Source organism: Mirounga leonina, unplaced genomic scaffold (assembly GCF_011800145.1).
Source record: "Mirounga leonina isolate KUSES-001 unplaced genomic scaffold, KU_Mleo_1.0 Mir_101664, whole genome shotgun sequence".
Taxonomy (NCBI): Eukaryota; Metazoa; Chordata; class Mammalia; order Carnivora; family Phocidae; genus Mirounga; species Mirounga leonina.
Genome location: NW_023270175.1, coordinates 4,376,056 through 4,396,496, shown reverse-complemented (window position 1 = coordinate 4,396,496; position 20,441 = coordinate 4,376,056). Strand labels below are relative to the sequence as shown.

General features: G+C 42.0%; 1 protein-coding gene across 1 annotated transcript in view; it reads left to right on the top strand.

Moving 5' to 3' along the window:
• The window catches only part of DCX (doublecortin), a 101,355-nt gene that overhangs the window by 4,263 nt on the left and 76,651 nt on the right, over nucleotides 1–20,441 (top strand). The window contains exon 3 of the mRNA XM_035006035.1: nucleotides 6,070–6,410. Coding sequence (XP_034861926.1) covers nucleotides 6,070–6,410 — 341 coding nt within the window. The remainder of the gene's footprint in view (nucleotides 1–6,069; nucleotides 6,411–20,441) is intronic.

The window sequence follows — 20,441 nt, the reverse complement described above, 5'->3', positions numbered from 1 at the left end:
TGCATTTATTCATATATCATCTACAACCACAAGCTGCAGTGGGCCTCAACCCCCTCCCAGTCTTGAGTACTGTCTCTGCAGTCAAGGAAATTCTGGGGTATCTCAGGCTAGTGCTGAGAAATGTGTCCAGTTTTCCCACTGCTGCAGAGTCAGATGGGAAAGGGCACTGGGATAAGGAAGATAAAGAGGAAAAAGTCTTTTCTCTCCTGTTTTGTCCTCTGAAACTACTCTTCTAGGAATGGAGGACAGAAGGCCCTCACTTCGTTCACCATTGGAAGAGGTTGAATGAAAGATTAAAAACATTCATACACATTGCTCCCCAAGAGACTTCACACTGGAAAAGTTTGGAAAGATCCCTGATGAAGAATGAGAGGCAGTGGGTTCTAGTCTTAGAGGCAGAAAGTTATCACAGGAAAAGAAGTCTTTGGAATCAGATTTGTTGCCAATCCAAGATCTGCCACCTGCTAGCTCGTGTGACCTTGGGGAAACCAGTTAGACTCCCCAAGCCTCAGTTTTTCATCTGTAAAGTGGGAATAACTGCTTTGAGGATTAAATAAGACAATGGATATGAGGTGGTTACTATTATGCCTGGCATACAGTAACACTCAGTAAAGGGTATCTACGACGGTTGAGTCGTCCTAGTTTATAGCCGGTTAGCTACATGACCATAGGTCTATCCTTATCATCACTGTGAATTACTTTCTCTTTTTTAAAACAGCATTTTTGAAAAAAACAACCATTTAAAGGTATAATTTGCATAACATAAAAATCACCCACTTAAGTGTACAATTCAATGATTTTTAGAAAATTTACCAAGTGGTACAACCATCATCATAATCTAATTTTAGATCATTTTATTCACCCCAAAAAGGAACCCTGTACCAATTAGCTGTCACTGCCCATTTCCCTCATTGTCTCCAACCCTAGGCAACAACTTACCTACTTTATGTCTATACATATTTGCCTATTATGGACATTTTATATAAACTGAATCATACACTGTGATGTCTTTTGTGACTGGCTTCTTTCCCTTAGAAAAATGTTTTCAAGGGTTATCTGTGTTGTACTTTGTCTCAGCACTTTGTTCCTTTTCATGGAGGGATAACGTTCCATTGCATGTATGGACCACATCTTGTGTCTCTGTTGTAATATTCTTATCTGTAGAAAGAGACTAGTAACACCTGCCTTCTTTATCTATCAGGGTGGTTGAGAGGATATAATGAGATAATAGATAGAAAAACACATTGACAAGGTAAAACTACAGCTACACGGTATTATTGTTAATGATGTAAAAAAAGTAGTAATAATAATGATGATGCTAGTGAGGGGTTGGGATGGCCAGAGGTTCCCAAACCTGGCTGCCTTTCAGAAACTTTCAGAGATTTGGAAAAATATCAATTCCTGGGTCACACTCCAGATCTATTGAATCATAATCTCTAGGGCTAGGGCCCTAGAATCTGTCTTTTTATATATCTTCTCAGGTGATTCTTATGAGCACTTAAACTTGAGAAATACTAGATTAGGTGATCTTGATGGTCCCTTTCAGATAACTACAGTGGTGGGAGTTCCTGGGGGTGTAGAAGGCCTTGTTTTTTGTTTTTGCTTTTTCGCTTTGTAGATCTTAAAGGAATGATGGAGCACAGAACATACTATTTCCAAATGGCCACTTTGTTAAATATTTAGACTAAAATAAAATGAAATAAAAAACAATGGGTTAATAATCACTCTGGCCTGTGATACTCCTTGTCTAATACCTCTAGTCTATGGTCTGCTAGATACTGAAAGTCACAAGAGGAATGTTTTGGGCCCAAATCAGGTTATTTATGTCAGCTTTCCACAGATCCTTGGGTACACAAAGAGTCTTAGTGAAGCCATGAAGGCTGTGGTCATATATGTATTAGTCATATTCCCAATGGGTCAATGAATGAAACCCACCAGTGACTTTTCCTTTTGTCTTGCTTAGTCTTCCATCACTAAGTCATTCTCCTTCCCTTCCTGCCCAGTTCTTTCCCCACTTCCTTGTTTGTGAGTACCCAGATCAATCTTAGGAGTATTGTTTTGAGCATTATTACATGGACCACAGGACAGAATATTTCCAACTGGGACAGTCTTGTTGGAAAATCTGAGTTGAATGGCAGCCCTAGTTATGATCCAGTTCCTTTGCCATAGCTCATTTGAGATGAGATGAGATGAGACCACCTTCTCACTAATTTATCCCCCAGCTACTAAAGCAGGCACATCGCCAAAGAGAAGGATTTAAAGATACCTGGGAGAGAGATGCATCATTAATAGATATGATGATACAATAAAGTATCATTTAATATTTTCCTTCTTGAGTGAGGAAGTCCTGGCAAAGCGGAGAAAGCCCAGACAGAAGTGTTTCTGCGCCGAGGAAACATGAATGCATGTAATGTTTTTGAAAATGGGGCCCTCCTGAAAGTGAAGGGAGGTGGACATTAGATCGTCTTGAACCCACAGCTTGCTCCCTTCCTGCTCTTTCAGCTGTGCTTCCATGACTTCATTTCCTTACCCCCTCATCCTGAAGCAGATTGTCAGCCCCAGCAAATCGTTGCCTTGCTTGGCTCTGAAGCTAGCTTGCCTTCTAGGCTCTCAATGGGTGGGCAATGGCCCCTGGAAGCTGCGACAGGATGGGAACACAGCTGTGTAAAGGTGCAACACACCTCATCCAGCTCCAAGTGCCAGGCAGCTGGGCGTGCAGGAAGCACCGAGCTCTCTGGCAGCAGACGTTGCAGACGTTTGCAAAATCTGAACAAGGAAGCCTTGGTCTAGAGAAGCAGCGCGTTTGATGTCTTTCCAGTAGTACAAGTGGCGAGTCCTCAGTAGTGGGCACCTATTTCTTTAACATTTAATGACCGTAACGACTCTACCTCCTACAGCCTTCTGGGGATGGAAAAGAGAAGAAAATTCCTTCTTATAGACCCTTAGGGCTGGAAGGGGACTGAGATGTTGCCTAGTGTAATACCTTCAATTTATAGATGGAAAAGCTGAGACTCCGAGATTAAGTAATTTGCCTGAGGTCACACCACTCATAAAGGCCTGATTGGGACTGAATTCAGGTCTGTCTGACTCCGCAAGCTGCCGCCCTCAACCGCCATAAATGTCCTGCCCTCCGGTAGGGGATGTTTGTTTACTCGGGAGGCTATGTCCATGTGGAGACAGGGGTCGTGTGGGAAATGTCTGTACCTTCCCCTTAATTTTGCTGTTAGGTGAACCTAAAACTGCTCCCCCCAAAATAAAGCCTTACGAAACATCCTGCCCTCAGTGTGCATCAGCAGTGGCAGCAAGTGGCTTCACGCGTGGCATTTTCAGCAACTGGACACTTCCTCTTAACCAGCAGGAAATCGTTATCTTCGAGGCATGAGACCTGGGCGGTGGTCATGTGATGTAATGATCGTAGCTCAGTTCCCAGATGGCTGCCCTTGCTTCTTTCTTTTTTCTTCCCTTGGGCCTTTGCTCTTCCTCTTTTCATCTCCTTTCTCTCAGCCCTCTCTTCCTCCTTTCCTCTTTGCTCTTTCTTTCTTGTTCTCTCTCTATTCCTTCAGATTAGGGCTTTAATGATAACGAGAGGTAGAATTTATCAAATGCTTACCAAGCATCAGGCTCTGGGCTCAGCACTTTATATCCACCATCTGATTTGTGCCTCGCTCCCACCTTATGAGGTAGGTACTGTTATTATCATTCCCACTTTGCAGACAAGCAACTGAAGCCGGGGGAGGTTAGGTAACTTACCCAAGGACACACAACTAGGTATTGGAGACCCCATTCTGACTGACATCACATCAGCTGTTCTTTTTCCATTACTCCGTATTGGGGCCAAAAGGAGAGAGTGGAGAGACTAAAATGTACTGTTGGAAGGTGCTCAACATAGATTTGGCCAAGAGCTGGGCCCTCTGGAAAGTTCTTGGTGCCATATGATACTATAGCTGTCTGCCATCATGTTCATTTTCATCTGGGGGTGGTTAATCATACTCATAGTTCAGAGGCTTAAGAGGTTTAAGAGATGGGAGCAAAATAAGTCCAGAGTCCTAATAGGGCTACACAGCTGACTCTCCAGAGGAGACTGTAGATGAGTGAAATCATAAATATACAGCCTCACACATTTCTACACCACCAGTTGTCAGAGTTTTAAAGTACTTGACAAGTTATGGAAAACATCTGACTCAAAGGCACTAACCTCTTGGAAGGTACCCGTGAATCTGGTGGAGTGCTAAGGCGAGGGGCCATCTCTAGGGCGTGGGGGATATTGGCTGTAAATAGATGGGGGAATTGAAAGGGCTCCTTCACCCTTTTAAGTCACAAACTAAAGACCCTAGCCTCTAATCACTTGGGTTAGGTTGGATTAGCCAGCAAGGGAGCCAGAGAAATTAGGGTTTCTTTTGGCTGAGTTCTTTGACTACTCCATCCTGGGTGTGTGTGTGTGTGTGTGTGTGTGTGCACCGAGTGGGAGAGAATGCCCATGTTCACCTACAAACCATCCCTTGGTCCCCCTGTCAAGACAGAAGACTAACAGCCTCTGGGACTCAGGGCAGTGTTGGAAGCCCCTCACCCTTCCCCTTCACACATACACATAAATGTCCTCAAAAGTGCCCTAGAGATTTTGACTGAATCTTCTCTCCGCACTAACTGAGAAATTTATTAATTAACACGACTTAAAAGATTTGGTGCTACAGCAAAGCAATCGATATTTGCAAAAGGAGTGAATTATCAACTGGGTGTTTCTGAATGTCCCTGCGTGGTTCGCCTGCTAAGACCAAAGGAAGAGCCATCAGACTATAATTGTGTTTAATGCTTTCTTTGCCCTGGCCAGGGTTGACTTATTCATTGAGAGTTATTACTGATGAGTTAAGCCTGATTAACTCACTAGTTTTCTGCAGCTTGACCTCTGGATGAACTTCTGTATACCTTGAGGCTAATGTGTTTTACGCAACAAATGCAACCTTTTCCAACACTCTCTTCCCAACCGGGCTGAGGCTACCTCTCTTCCTCTTTTCTCCAGCTTCTAATCCCAGGTGTCTAATCTCCACGCCCCCTTGCCTCTGGCCCCTGTGTTTCTTCCGCTGTATTAGTCATTTCCTCTAGCCCAAGGTAAATGTGAAAATTATGCTAGATTCCTCCGATCCATAAATCTGGTTGTATAATGTATTCTCACATCTCCACCTCATTACTTGTGGCAGCCAAGGGTGAGCCCTTGTGAGGATGACCTTGAACACACAGATCGAGTGTGTAGCATTTAGGAAAATGGAAAGATGAGGGGTGGGTGGTGGAAACAGGGGAAAGTATTTCTCAAGCAACGGCTAGATTTGCAAACACGAGCCATGGTATGTGTGCATGTGCATGGGTGTGCATGTAGTTATTTAGACAGTTTTTCCACTTGGGTGTGGGGGTGAGTGGTTGAGGACACAATTATACACATACATATATATATTCACCACACACACACATTCCACATTTCAGTATTCTACTACTTAGCCATATATTCCGTGCAAAGGACGGTCTGGTTTCTTGGTAAGTATGTACTCTATGCCCAATATGCAAGGACACTTGGGTCACTTTAACTTGGAATAAACTGTATTCATTTTGAAAGTTCTCCTTGGTTTATACTATAACCACGGAAGGGGGCTGTGAGTTCAGAAACAGGACAGGAACATTAAGAAATAGACATGTTAAAAACACTCCAGTAATGCCCCCTAGATATTAACAAACATCCAAGAAATTGACGTAAGCATTTCAATTGCAGTAAAATCCTGTGAAGCTTGAGAACCCGGCTTGTTAGATTATATTTAGATGTGTTCGTTGTCCTTGAAACCCTTCGCTTTATAGGATTTGTCAACTTAGCTATGCCATTATAATGAAGAATGCTTAGTTGATGACTTGCTCTTGAATTTGAATGAGCCAAGTTGTTAGAGAGCCCAATTAGAAATTGTGCCTACAGTTGGTTATTATCACCATATTTCCAAAAGTCCAACCCCAAGGTCAGCGTGCATTAGTTTGGTTAGAAGAGTCCATATATCTGCTATTCAACTGATTATCGCTTATTTCTTCCCTTAGGGGAAAGCTATGTTTGTTCCTCAGACAACTTCTTTAAAAAGGTGGAGTACACCAAGAACGTCAATCCCAACTGGTCTGTCAACGTGAAGACATCTGCCAATATGAAAGCCCCCCAGTCCCTGGCTAGCAGCAATAGTGCCCAGGCCAGAGAGAACAAGGACTTTGTGCGTCCCAAGCTGGTGACCATCATCCGCAGCGGAGTGAAGCCTCGGAAGGCCGTACGTGTGCTTCTGAACAAGAAGACAGCCCACTCTTTTGAGCAAGTCCTCACCGATATCACTGAAGCCATCAAGCTGGAGACCGGGGTTGTCAAAAAACTCTACACTCTGGATGGAAAACAGGTAATTACTTTTTTTTTTCAAAGTACTCTTCTTCTCAGTTGTTCCAAATACCTGGCTGCCCACCCTGTGCCTCAGGCATCATTTCGGGTTGGGGGACTCTTCCTCCACCTCTCATCATCCCTACCTGATATTTTAGGTCTCACTGGGAAGAAAGGTCTTTTCGGCAGACCAAGCAATGGACCAGACATCTGAGGCTTTGAAATGTATTCTGCTTCCATCTTATCAAGTTGAATGGTCACTTAGCCTCAGCTTTCTGGTCTGGTAAGCAGAGGACCTAGAACCTAGGTCCTACACATTCTTATGAATATGAATGTAGCTATTACATGATGCAACCTTGATCATTCGATGCATGCGACTTGAAATGAGATTTGCGGGCTCCTTTCTTCTTAGGCAGCCTCATGATGGTGTTCGGCGCCCATTCTGGTGAAAAAAGGTTGAAGTAACCATTCATAGTCTATGAAAGGACCCAGATACAGGGGGAGCACTGAAGTGTCGGGTTCGTTGTCTTTGCCTCACACTAGACCACGTTTTTTCTTTCTTCCTTTTCCATGTGACATAGCTGTCTTAATTTGGTTCCACTGATGGTTTTGTGTGAGAAAGGGACTATTTCAGGATCCTAAAATTAGTCCAAGAAGGATGCTACCATCTGTTCCTCTCCAAATCAGGTTCTTCATGTCATTGGTTATGCTACTAAAGTGCCACCTATATTAATATCTGGGAAAGAATGCAGCCAGGCGTCTCCGTCAGACAGATGCACCATTCTCTTGAGCATAGGGAGCTGTAAATGTTATGAAAAAATACGTTCCAAAGGAACTGGTACAGTGGCTGGTTCTGTTGGCTTTAAAGGGAATCCTGGTCCCCCATCAGAGAAGACAACTGTGGATTATTATCAGTCCCTACTTTCTACCCCTTAACATACCTTTGGTGTTTGAACAACTAGATAGATTCTAAAGAAGCAGACTCACTATACATCAGAGTGACTGATGAGTGTTCAAATGCAGAACTATGGCCCCTCCTACAATTTCTGACATATACTGTATGTTTCAAGATTTTAAATTTCTGGTGAAACTCAAACTCATGTGTGTGGGAACTTTTCTAAATTTGGGACCTCTATCTGTTCCTCATTTTGTGATCTGAGCAACACCTGGAGGTATTGGTGTTACGTGATTTGTGTTTGTTGTACCGAAGCAATGAGTTTACCTGCAGAGGGAAAAGTGCCAACTCCCAATCATCTCTCAAAGAGTATCTCTCTCCTGAGGACCAAGTATATAATAAACAGGAGCTTCCCAGGAACAGGCTTAATCACTGGAAACCTCATCTTGGAGAAATAGAACCTAGGAATTTTAGGATCGTTGGATTTTAGCATTGACAGGGACCTGAGAAGCCATGATATTTAATCTCCCGCCTATGGCAAGGATATACTCTACAACCATTTCGATTTCATTAAGACAGCTTATTCCACTGTTGAAAAGCTGTGAGTTTTAGAAAGATTCTCCTCAAACTGGGCATAAGAGTCCACTTCTCTATACGGTCAGCCTCTTGAAGTAATGCATCACAAACACAAATCGAGGACATAAGACTGGGAATCAGAAGACTTGCTTTCTAGTCTTAATATTGCAACTTACTATGTGACCTTGGGCTAATCACTTAACTATCCTTTTCTGTACAAAGGGGCTGATCACACCTGCCCTACTCATGCTCACAGGATTCTCCTGAAGATCAAAAGACATAATGGATATGAAAGCACTTCGTAAATTAAAACACAAGATGTAAATATGTATGCATACATCATTAAATGAGACAAAATACGTAAATTGCCAGACAATTTACATATATATCAATAAATGATAGCTCTTTCCCCTCTGCTTTACCTCCATCATTCTTAGCATGAATTTCCAACATTTTGTGGAGATACACCACACCTTGGCATTCTGGGATTGCTCTTAATGCTAAATGAAGCAACACCCCTACCTCCCAGGTGAGCGAGCTCCAGTCCAGTGATGGGTGGATTTTCATCCTACAGCAGGCCACGAAGAACAGCACGTTTTTTCCAACTCCTTCAAGCATTGGCTCCCATTTCTTTGGGGGAACACAGTATAAAATGCCAGCGTATGACATAGTGCGTATACAGAAACTTCGCAGAACAGTGCCTCAGGGGAGCAGAACAATGCCTTGGCAGGCATCCGAGCCTCTCTATACAGTTCATTCTCTCTAAAATGTCTCCCTCTGGGGGCCCCTGGGTGGCTCAGTCGGTTAAGAGTCTGACTCCTGATTTTGGCTTGGGTCATGATCTCAGATGGAGCCCTATGTCAGGCTGTGCGCTGGGCATGGAGCCTGCTTAAGATTCTCCCTCTTCCTCTCCCTCTGCCCCCAAGCCCCCCTAAAAAAATAAAATGTCTCCCCTCTGCCTACTTGGACCCCTGGGGGTTATCTTTTAAGGCCTGTTTCAAATATCATATTATCTCTGGAAACTTCTCTGTCTTCACCGTGCAAAGCTAAAGCAATCTTAACCTTTTTTTTTTTTTAAATGTTCAGTTCCTGATATGTTGTGGAATCTCTATAAATGATTGTTGATTGAATGGACTGACATAAAGAGATTCTCACATGGTTCAGGTAGATGTTCTGAGATGTCCTGAGAAGCCCTCTGCTCTCGGTGCCCCAAACACTATCTTTAGTCTATCAGAAAAAGATAGGAGGCTTCCAAAGGAGTGTGTATTCCACCTGGGGAGCTCCTTCCTATTTGTTATTTACTTGGAGGTCCTGGAGGGCAGACTTTTAAGACAACATTTCCCAAAGTATATTCTAAAAATTGTCCCCATCTCCTGCTCCCCAGCAGCTTTTCATAAAAGGGTTCTGTAGTCAAATAATGTGGTGAAGTGCTGCAAATTATATGCCTTTCTTAGAGATTCACAGTGCTCGTTGGCACATTAAATGTTCTGAGAAGTCCTGCAGGAAGGAAACCCATTTAATTTAGACCCAGGATTTCCCAATTTTATTTAACCACAAACATTTTTTATGGAATATACATATATATATTCTGCAGAGCGCATGAGAAAATGCTGTTTACAGAAGATGCTGAATGATTAGGCACTAACTACCCTAACCTCACTGGTAAGGTTGGTATGCATGGGGTAACCCACAAATCAAACATTGTTGTGCGGTTACAGCAAGGACATTAAATAACAAAATTTGGGGGTACAGGGACAAATCTACTAATTACAAAATAGGTGCTGAGTATACTGAAAGTCAGCCAAACTCAAAATTTTGGAGCCCAGCCCATTCCCCAATTCTGGTGATGATAGCTCTGATGTTAACACCTGTCAGTCACTTTGATTACTGGTGGGTGTTCTTACTGCTTGGGAATATGATCTTCCTCCATGAAGGCTGAAGGCACATGTGTTGCGATGGCTTGGACCTGCTTGGATATTCCATGTCTGTCTTTGGCTAAATGTGGCACCAGGCAGAAAGGACAATGCATGGTCAAGGCTCTTTGTTATGGAACATTTTAATCATGAAATCAAGACCATCACTTGGTTTTGGCCTTGCTCTGACTGGATCTCCAATAGATAAAAACCACGTGGTTTTCTCCCACATTGTTTGAATAATGATCAGTTAAAACAGCCCAGTTGATGATTCCAGATTTACTGTTGCTTCTGTCCTTGTGTGTACCATTTGATTGACTGGCTTACTCGGATTGACAGGAAATCTGCAGACAAGGCTGTCATCTCTCTCTGGTTTTATTTTGTTTGGATGGCTTTTGGAGTGCTTGATCTTTTTAGGGCTTAAGTTTTGCCAGTATGGAAGAAAGATTTCCTCACCCATTGCCTCTGAGAGACTTGTGGTCTGTGTAGACAGGGAAACTAACCATCATTAGTACAAAGGGGTCCCAATTTATTCCTCACCTCAGTAAGAAGTTGCTAATGAAATAAGGAGTGGCTGGCAGGGCCCTTGCTACTCTGGTGGGCTGTAATGAATTTGTAGGAGATCAGGGAAGATATGAAGGGTTAGATGATGATGCATATTAGTTAACTCTCCAGTGAGATTGTTCTCTTGATTCTTTAGCACCTGGAGTGGTTGTTGCAGTGTGTTGACAAAATCATCCAAATATTAATTTCTATAAGCAAGCCACACATTTATGCTTAAAGATCATTGGGTGCCTAAAAACTAGAACCCAAATTTCTGGTTCACTTGGTAGGAGTAGCTCCATAGTCTAAACTTAAATTCATTTCTATAAAGCACAGAGCATGGTGCTTGCATTAGAGATGCAGAGCCTTAATAATAGACTCGGAGCTTTTTGGCATCTTAAACAGGGGTGCAGCTGGTCCACACACCATCCATATTCATGCCACACTTATTGGCATCTCTGGTCTCAGTTTTGTCCACATCCAAGGTCTGTGCAGTCAAAGATTTATCATTGCCTCAAGACACATGCCTAAGGGATAAGTATGGCTATTAGTATGTGTGTTAGCTTTGTTAGGCCAGTTTTCAATTGGTTGAATTTATTTCATTTCTCTGTCTCTGTCTTTGTAGTACCAACTACTTGGGCTGGGAATTGTAGGTCTCAGAATAGCATGAAAGGGTTTTAAGCTGATTCCAAGATTACCCATAGCCTTGGAAGCTAGAACAGGAGTTTTAAGAAATGCTTGAACCACAAGTTGATGAAATAGGAAAAATGAGAGCACAGAGGATGTTTGAGCGGCTGTTAAGTATTCCAGAAAAAACTTGCTCCATCTTGCTCTACTAAATAACTGGGTGCTGCAAGCACAAAGGCAATCACAGGAAATACAGGAAGACAAGTTGGATTTAACCTTGAAAATGTTGAGTGCATTTACCAAGGTGAATGTGTCTTTACTTTGCCTGTGTAGGCAGTTTTTCTCTCCCCTGCCCCCCCCCGCCCCCGCCAGTCATCTCTGCCCCCTCCAGCCACATCTGGTCTTACTTATATTCCCTGGCCTCCAGCTCTCCCACAGCCAACCTCTCCCTCCCTCCTAGTGTTATGCCCTATTCAGCCAACATTGGGCTCAATAGAAAAGGCCACGTGGCCATAAATTATGCCCCATGAGGGAGGTCATTTACCATTGATCTTCTCTTGAGCCAATCAAGGCTGGAAAGGTGATGTTTGTCTTACCAAAAGATCCCCCCTTCCCCAATCTTCCAGAGATTCAATTCCTGGAGACAGGCTTTGAGAAGATTGGCTTGAGCATGAAGTGGAAAAGAGCAAAGATGGGAAGCCAGGCCCGGGCTCTTTGAAAGGAGACAGTTTGCAAACTACCTTGCCATATGTAGTGCATACTTCAAGTTGCCTCACACTGAAGTAGATTCCGTACTTTAAAAGAGGGCCTGTGATGGAAGTAGCCAAACATCAAATATGCCATCCTTCGGGAAAGAAAGGACTAAGCGTAGCCTGGCAATTGGTTATTTCTTCAGTAATTTATCCTCTTAGAGTTTTATTGATGAGATGCTCTTGGCTCTGAGCAGTGAAGAGGTGGAGCTTGGCCATTTCCTTCAAAAGCTTTGGCATAAAATTCCAGTCTCCCACACTGACTAGTCTGTTGATATCCAACATTCGGCCTATGGAAAGAGCCCTAAACTGAGATTCAGAGACCTGAGTTCTAGCAGTCACTCAGTTTCCCACTATGTGATATGGGGCCAATCACATCTCTTCTCCGGGCCTTAGGTTTTGAGATAATACACGACCTTTAAGAGTACTTCTAGCTCCATTAGAACAGAGTATTTAACTCACGGTGTTGTTTCCATCTAGATATTTTTCACCAAGCCACTAGGCTTCTCAATGCCCTCCAATTCTTTGTGCTCCCAGGATCTCCAATGTGATGTGGTACTCACCTGGGTGGGTATGTTGTTTCCTAGGATGTTCCCTATAGAATTTGCCCTGTTCTTATGTTCCAATCTTTCTTGCGATTTCTGTGATGGCATGACCAAGGAATATTTTCAAACTTATAATTTTGCTTTGACCTCTTTTTCTTTCCAGTGGATGACATGAGGAGTAGAGTGTGGAGGAATCATAAAACAAAACAAGCTAAAAGCCAGCCTGCCAAAATTGTGACAGGCATTTGACAGTCCCATTATTAAGGTGTCTCCACCACCGTGGTGCCATTTTCAATGCTGGGAAGGATCTCTGCCAATAGGGAAAGTTAGCGTCAGAGCTATTTCTTGAATAAACTGAAGAGGATCATCAAGTGGGGATTGATCCAGGGATGCAGACTGTTCTATGACCAGCCATTGAAGTAACTAGCCTCTTGTCCTTCACTCTTTTCATCCTTCTCATTGTTGTCATTCCCTCAAAGTGGCAAGAAAAGCATTGTCACAAAATATAGCATTGAAAATAGGCTTACTGAGATATAATTCCAATATCGTATAATTTATGCATTTTAAGTGTATAATCCAGTGGCTTTTTAGCATATTCACAGAGTTAAGCATCCATCATCACAGTCAATTTTAGAACAGTTTCATCTCATCACCACACACACACACACACACACACACACTGTGGACATCATGCTCCAATCCCCAATTGTCCCATCCCTAGTCAATCTCTTATCTACTTTCTATCTCTGCAGATTGCTCATTCTGGACATTTAATATAAATGGAATCATACAATTAAGTGATTTATTGTGGTTTACTTCTCAGCATTTTTTCAAGTTTCATTATGTCATATCATAGCAGTACTCCATTCCTTGTTATGGCTGAATAATATTCCATTGTATGAATATATCCCATGGTATTTATTAATTCATTAGTTGATGGCCATTTGGGTTGTTTCCACTTCTGGTTATTATGAATAATGCTGCTGTGAACATTCATGTTCAGCTTTTTATGTGGCCTTCATTTATCTTTGGTAAATACCTAGGAGTGTTATTACTGGGTTGTATGTTTAAAATTTTAAGAAACTGCCAAAATGTTTTCTAAAGTAGCATCACCATTTTACATCCCTATCAGCAATGAATGAGAATTCCAGTTTCTCCACATCCTTGCCAACAACACTGGTTATTGTCTGCCTCTTTACTAGGGTCATCCTAGTGGGTGTGAAGGGGTATCTCATTGTGGTTTTCATTTGAATTTCCCTAATAACTAATGATATCAAATATGTTTTCACATGCTTATTGGACATTTGTATGTCTTCTTTGGAAAAATGTCTATTTAGATCTTTTGCCCATTTTTAAGTTGAGTTATCTGTTTCCTTATTATTGAGTTATAAGAATTCTTCATATATTCTGGATACAAGTCCTTTATCACATATGCAATTTGTAAATGTGTTCTCCCAGTCTGTAGTATGTCTTTTTATCTTTTGAATGACTCTCTTAACTTATCAAGAGCATTTGTTTCATTTTGATGAAGTCTAATTTATTAATTTTTCTTTTGTGTAGTATGCATTGGTATCATAGCTAATAACTCATTATCTAACACAGGGCCCTCAAAATTTTCTCCCAGGTTTTCTTCTAGAAGTTTTATGGTTTTATCTCTTATATTTAAGTATCTGATCCATTTTGAGTTCAGTTTTGTGTATGGTGTGAGGTAAGGGTCAAGGTTCATTTTTGGTGTGTATGTTAGGAGCAAATGTATATCTAATTTTTCCAGCACCATTTGTTGAAAAGAGAAGACAGTTTTTTTAAATTTGAATTTAATATGATGCCTAGAAATAGCAGTGGCCCATATTCTCATATCAGGGGGGTACCCTGCATCAAAAGTTAGCAGCCAAATACTCTGAAGTTTTCTAGAACTTCCAAGAACTGTGGATGTAAACTAACGGCATGGAAGTTTCTCCTATATAGATGCTCTGAAATACTAACTCACTTCAAGGCCACTGCTGTAGCAATGAGGCTGGCTAAGCCTCACTAAGTAGAAAAAAACCCAAGAAGTTAAAAGGAACCATTGTTCCTTGGCAGTGCCTCCCGCCATGCTCTAGACTACTGATGTTATCATCCCAGACCCAACCAGACTTGCTTGTCCCATGTCCTATTTCTTTAGGATGGTGCTAAGCACAACTGGGGCAGCGGATGTAGGGAAAGGCCCTGAATTGCTTGGGTTACTAGCTTAATTGAGATATAATTTACATACCATAGACTTCACCCATTCAAAGTGTACAATTCATGATTTTTAATATATTCATAGATATGTACAACCAACACCAGTTAATTTTAAAACATTTTTATCATCTAAAAAAAATCCTGTACCTTATAGCTACCACCGCCTATCCCATATCCCCCCCTAGCCCTAAGCAACCTCTAATCTATTTTCTATATCTCTAGATTTTCCTCTTCTGGACATTTAATATAAATAAGTCATGCAATATGTAGTTTTTTTGTGACTGGCTTCTTTCACTCAGCATATGTTTTCAGGGCCCAGCCATGTTGTAGCATGTATCCGGACTTCATTCCTTTTTATGAATGAATAATATTCCATTGTATGGATTTACTGCATTTTATTTATCCGTTCACTTGTTGATGGATATTTGAGGTGTTTCCATCTTTGGGCTATTATTAATAATGCTGCTATGAACATTTGTGTATAACTTTTTGTGTGGACATATATGTTCATTTCTCTCAAATATATACCTAGTAATGGAATTATTAGGTGTTGGGGTTTCTCCTGTCCCCTAACCACCAAGCCCATGTTCCTAAAACATGTTCCTCAAGGGATGCTTCAAACAAATTCACTCTTCTTTCTGTGTAATGATTTGGCCCACACTTCTTGCCTAAACAATATAGAAGGAACCATGAACGTCTCTTTCATAAGTTTTCTTAAAGTTAGAGTAAATACAAAGAAGTCATTTCCTTTTACTTTTTATCTTAGTCCCTTCCTGGCCGTTCTAATTCTCCAGAATCAAAGATGTCTTCTAAACAGAAGGGACTCCTAGTACCAAGAGTCACAGACTACCCCCAAACCACCAAAGTTACTTAACTTTAAAAAGGTATATCACATGGGATTCCAGAATGCCAGTCTATCTATTTTTCCTAGATTTAGAATACTTTTATTCTTGATACCATAAACCTTACCCTTGCCAGATATTGTGATATTAGCTCCTGAAAAAAGCCCGCTTGAGTGTAGGGAACCACAGCAGGTCCCTCATGGTCTTCAACCAGGGCAGTTTTCTCCACAGGGGGCATTTGGCAATGTCTAGAGACATTTTTGGATGTCATGAATTGGGGTGGGGTGTTAGCGACAACTAGTTCGTAGGGGCCAGGGATGTTGCTAAGTATCTTACAGTGTACAGAACAGCTCTCCATAACAAAGAATGATCTGACCCAAAAGGTCAGTAGTGCTATGGTTGAGAAACCCTGTGTTACAGAATAAAGAGCAAGGCATATGTGGCAGAAGATACAGCTGAGAGGAAAGCAAGGGTAAGATCCAGGAACAACCTTGGAAACTATGTTATGGAGCTTGGATGTTATCCTGTAGGGCTAGAAGCCACTGAAGGATTTTATTTATTTATTTATTTATTCATTCATTTATTCATTCATTCATTCATTCATTCATTTTATTGATTTATTTGAGAGAGAGAGAGAACACGAGTGGGGGGAAAGGGCAGAGGGAGAGGGAGAAGCAGACTCCCTGCTGAGTGGGAACCAGACCCTGGGCTCAATCCCAGGGCCCTGAGATCATGACCTGAGCCAGAAGTCAGACACTTAACTAGCTGAGCCACCCAGGCACCCCGCCACTGAAGGATTTTAAGCAGAAGAATAACATAATCAGATTTGCAGTTTGGGTAAGTCACTCTGTTGTTTTGGATTTGAGGAAGACAAGGCCAGTAGGGAGGCCAAGTAGGAGGCTGTGTGGTATAGTACAGGAAGGAGAATGGAAGGATCCAAACTCAGGCAGTAGTAATGGACATAGAAAGAGAGAGAACAGATTCAAGAAATATTTGGGAGGTAGAAACTGGAGAGCTTTGTGATTAATTGAATTTGGGTACATATTAGTTTTCTACTGCTATGTAATAAATTATCACAAACATAGTAGCTTAGAACAGCATCCATTTATTATCTCACAGTTCTGTAGGTCAGAGTTAAAGCAGACTTGACTGGGTTCTCTGATTAGGGTCTCACAAAACTGAAATCAAGGTATCAGACAGGCTAAGCTTTTATCTGGAGGTTCTGGGGTGAATCCAGTTCCAGGTTCATTCAGGTTTTTGTCAGAATTAAGCTCCTTAGATCTGTTGGTCTGAGGTCCCCATTTCCTTGCTGGTTGTCAGCTGGGAGCCATTTCCAGCCTCTAGAAGCTACTCACATCCTTCTCACATAGTTCTCTCCATCTTCAAGCCAACAAGGGTATAGCAAATCCTTCTCATGCTTAGAATCTAACTTCCCCTTTTGCACCAGAGCAAACTTTCTGCTTTTAAAGGGCTCATGTGATTAAATTGCTCTCACCCGGATGATTTTTCTTTTGATTGACCCAAAGTCGACTGATTACTAACCTTAATTACATCTGAAAAGTCCCTTTTGCCATGTAACATAACATAATTATAGGAATGATATACTCACAGGTTCCTACCACAGTCAAGGGGAGGAGATTATACAAAGGCAAGGATTGTTCTTAGAATTCTGCTTACCACAAGCAAGGGAGGGGGAGGATTTACGCGACACTGAGGTTTATGACTGACATGTATGGGTGAATGATAGGGCCATTCACTGAGGTGGGGAAATCCAGGGTAAGAAGCAGAGTTTAGATATATTGAAGTTGGAATGCCTTGCTACATCTAAGTGGAGTCTCCAGAAGGTAGTGGTATACATGAGTCTAAAACTCAGGAGACAGGTCTGGGATGGAGATACTAGATTTGAGAGTAATTTGCAAACAATGGAAGTAAAATTCACGCAAGTAGATGAGCTCACCAAGGGTTCATATGTGAAGTTGCTACAGGAGAAGACGAGGGGGGATATTTGCTTTAAAGGGATGGGTAGGAGGAGAAGCCCAGGAACTGTTAGAGCCATGGAGAGCTAGATAAAGATAGGTCCAGAGAGGTTAGGAGAACAGTTTGAGGCAGGAATGTGCAGCTGTTTCAAATGTGGCAGACAAGGTCTATTTCAGGTGAATATTTAGGCTATGAAGCCAATCAAATCCAGGTTATTTGATTGCCTGTCATTATTTCCAGAAATAGATCAGAAGGCAGGGGCTGGCTCAGGAGGACCCTCAGAGGCAACCAAACAGATAGTCATGACTGGGTCAGGCTGTGGGATTTGATGTCTCTTGGCCACTCCCCATGCTCCAGATCTATCATAACTTGCCTGTCCAGTGTCCCATCTTCCTAGGGCCTTACTCTCCACTAGCTCTTGTGTTAGACATGGTTGCTAAAATGCCTTTCTGAAATAGCTTATGTCATATATGCATTTTACTATGCAGAGCTAGTCATTTGTCCAATTGTGCTCCATCCTACATTACAACTTAAAGCTTCATACCCAGATAAATCAGTTCTTTTTTGGGGTCTGATTTTCTCAGAGCCTTGATCTCAGCTTACGGATTCAATTGGTAAGGCTCTAACAAATCAATCCTCACTATCATGTTAGATCCTATCAGTTTAGAGCACATTTCCCAAACTGTGTTATATGTAATACTAGTCCAATCAAATGTTCTTTGATCAAATAAGTTTAGTAATATTGCATAGTATATTCCCCGCTTAGGAAAAAAACCTCCCATAAGCCCTCTGTAAAGAAACCCGATTGATTTTTTGTAGTCCAGTGTTCCCCAAACTTGTTTGAACACTAAACCTTTTAAAAAAACAAAAACAAAAACAAAACTGACCATATGGTAGAATGCACTTTGGGAATCATTGCCCTCTGCCTCAGGTTTTTATTTGCATTTTAATTAGAAAATCCTGAAAAGAAAAAAACCCTTCAAGGCCCAAAGGAATAATTAAATGGAAAGAAAACAGGCACCATTACATTTTGACAGGGGTGATAAACTGGGGCAAAAGGGGCTTTGTTGCTAGAGTATCGACAATCACCACCAAGGTAACATCTATTCATCTGTGGTCAGGGTAGGGCTTGAGAGTGTCTATCCTTATACAGACTCTAGAGAGAAAAGGGGAAACTGATCAGGAGGGGAGATTTCTCTAGCAGATGTTTTAAGAGTCCCCCCCCCCAAAAGTTGTAAGAGATTAAGAGAATCCTTTTGCTTACGGGCATTAAAGTTGGGCTTCTCCAACCACAGTGGTAAGGAGGCAGGAACGCGAGATGCATTGCCGGGTTTAGAACCTTCGCAATAGATTTGGTCCTAGAGAAACCAGCACTCCTCCCACTACCCCATGCTGTGCTGTCTCACTGGAGGAATCAGAGACGGGTTTACTAATTAGATTTAACTGCCATAAGTAGTGTTTGCCATAGATGTAGACTGCGTACTTTCTTTTGCACCAAGTCCATGCTTCTCCAGCTGGCAACAATTTGGCAGACCCTAGGGGTCTGAATGGCTCCCCCAGCATGATAATATCCCTTGCAAGAGGTTTTGGGCCAGAGACCAGTACCTACTGAAGTCTCTTTGTGTCCACATATGCACGCCTGTGCCCCTGTTTCTTTTAAGTATTGGCTGTCTCATCTGATGAAGTCGTATATAAATATTTATGTCAGGACATTTCTGGTCTTACTCACCAGAGACATTACAGCCTTGATAAAAAGCTTCCCTCTGGCAGTCTCTGACTCTACAGTTTATTTAATACGGCAGTTGATAGGTGAACTTCCTCTTGCTGTTTGCAAAGAGGATGGAGCCTTGCCTTGCTTGCAGTTCCCAAGTGTTTGGCTTGACGCCTGCTGGGAATTGATATTTGTGCTTTCCCAGGGGCTCCCCTGATTAAAAGAAGTTTGGGTTCACAAATGGGCCATCCTACCCTTTAGATTTTGGATCTTCAGGAATAGTTGATACACTTACAGATGCATCATGACTTTTGTAGGCCCTAGGTACTTTTGCCTTTGTGGACCCTTTCCTCCACTAAAATAATAATATTAATAATAATAATAATAATTTCCAGTGTGTTGGTATAAAGAGGAATATATTAACGTTATACATTTAAACATTTTCTTCAACCTAAAGTGTTTTTTTTCTGATTTTAAAAGAAATGAAGTCATGGGCACCTGGGTGGCTCAGTTGGTTAAGCGACTGCCTTCGGCTCAGGTCATGATTCTGGAGTCCCGGGATCGAGTCCCGCATCGGGCTCCTTGTTCAGCGAGGAGTCTGCTTCTCCCTCGGACCCTCCCCCCCCCTCATGCTCTCTCATTCTCTCTCTCTCAAATAAATAAATAAAATCTTTAAAAAAAAAAAAAAGAAATGAAGTCATTTTCATGGGTCCATAAAGGTACGGTGGGCCCCAGGTCCTCTGCCTCTGTACCTAATGGATAATCTGCAGTGGATATACTGGGCTGTTTCCTGGGCTGGTTGTGAGCTCATGTGAGCCAAGCTGTGAATAAGAATGCTGTGACACAGGATTCAGATCAAGAGAGCAGTAGTTACTTAGACCTCCCAATGACTAGTTGAGAAGTAGCAAGTAGGACCCTGAGTTTGGTTCCAACATATTTCACCCCCGGTAAAAGGCATGATAAAACGCCATCAGTAGTCAGGATTTCCTCTGGCTTGGTGGACTCAGAGTTGGCAAGAGGGACCCGCTTCCTCATCATCTTTGAGGAGAGACTTCTGGGATTGATGAATGGTATCATTCATTTCCAGGCTGAAATTGCAGCTGAGGGAAAGGGGGTGTGGAAGCTGATTAGCAATGAGATAGATTACTGCAGCTCATCCAGAGGAATCAGGGTGGGGGCTGGTTTTAATCCATGTCTATTTTTAGTGACAGGTAATATAGACACCTCTATCTCAACCCCAACCATAATCTTCTTCAGCAAAAGCCACCCACCCCGGAATGGGGTTCAGAATTCACCTGCTGCTGTTATGTTGGCTGCTAAAGAGTCTGTTGACTAAAGGTCTACCACTAAGCCTCACTTGGAAGTTGGTGGTGGCTGGAATTGGGTATGATCTGATGTAGAAAGTAAGAATTTAAAAACTAATGATGTATTGTATGGTGACTAACATAACATAAT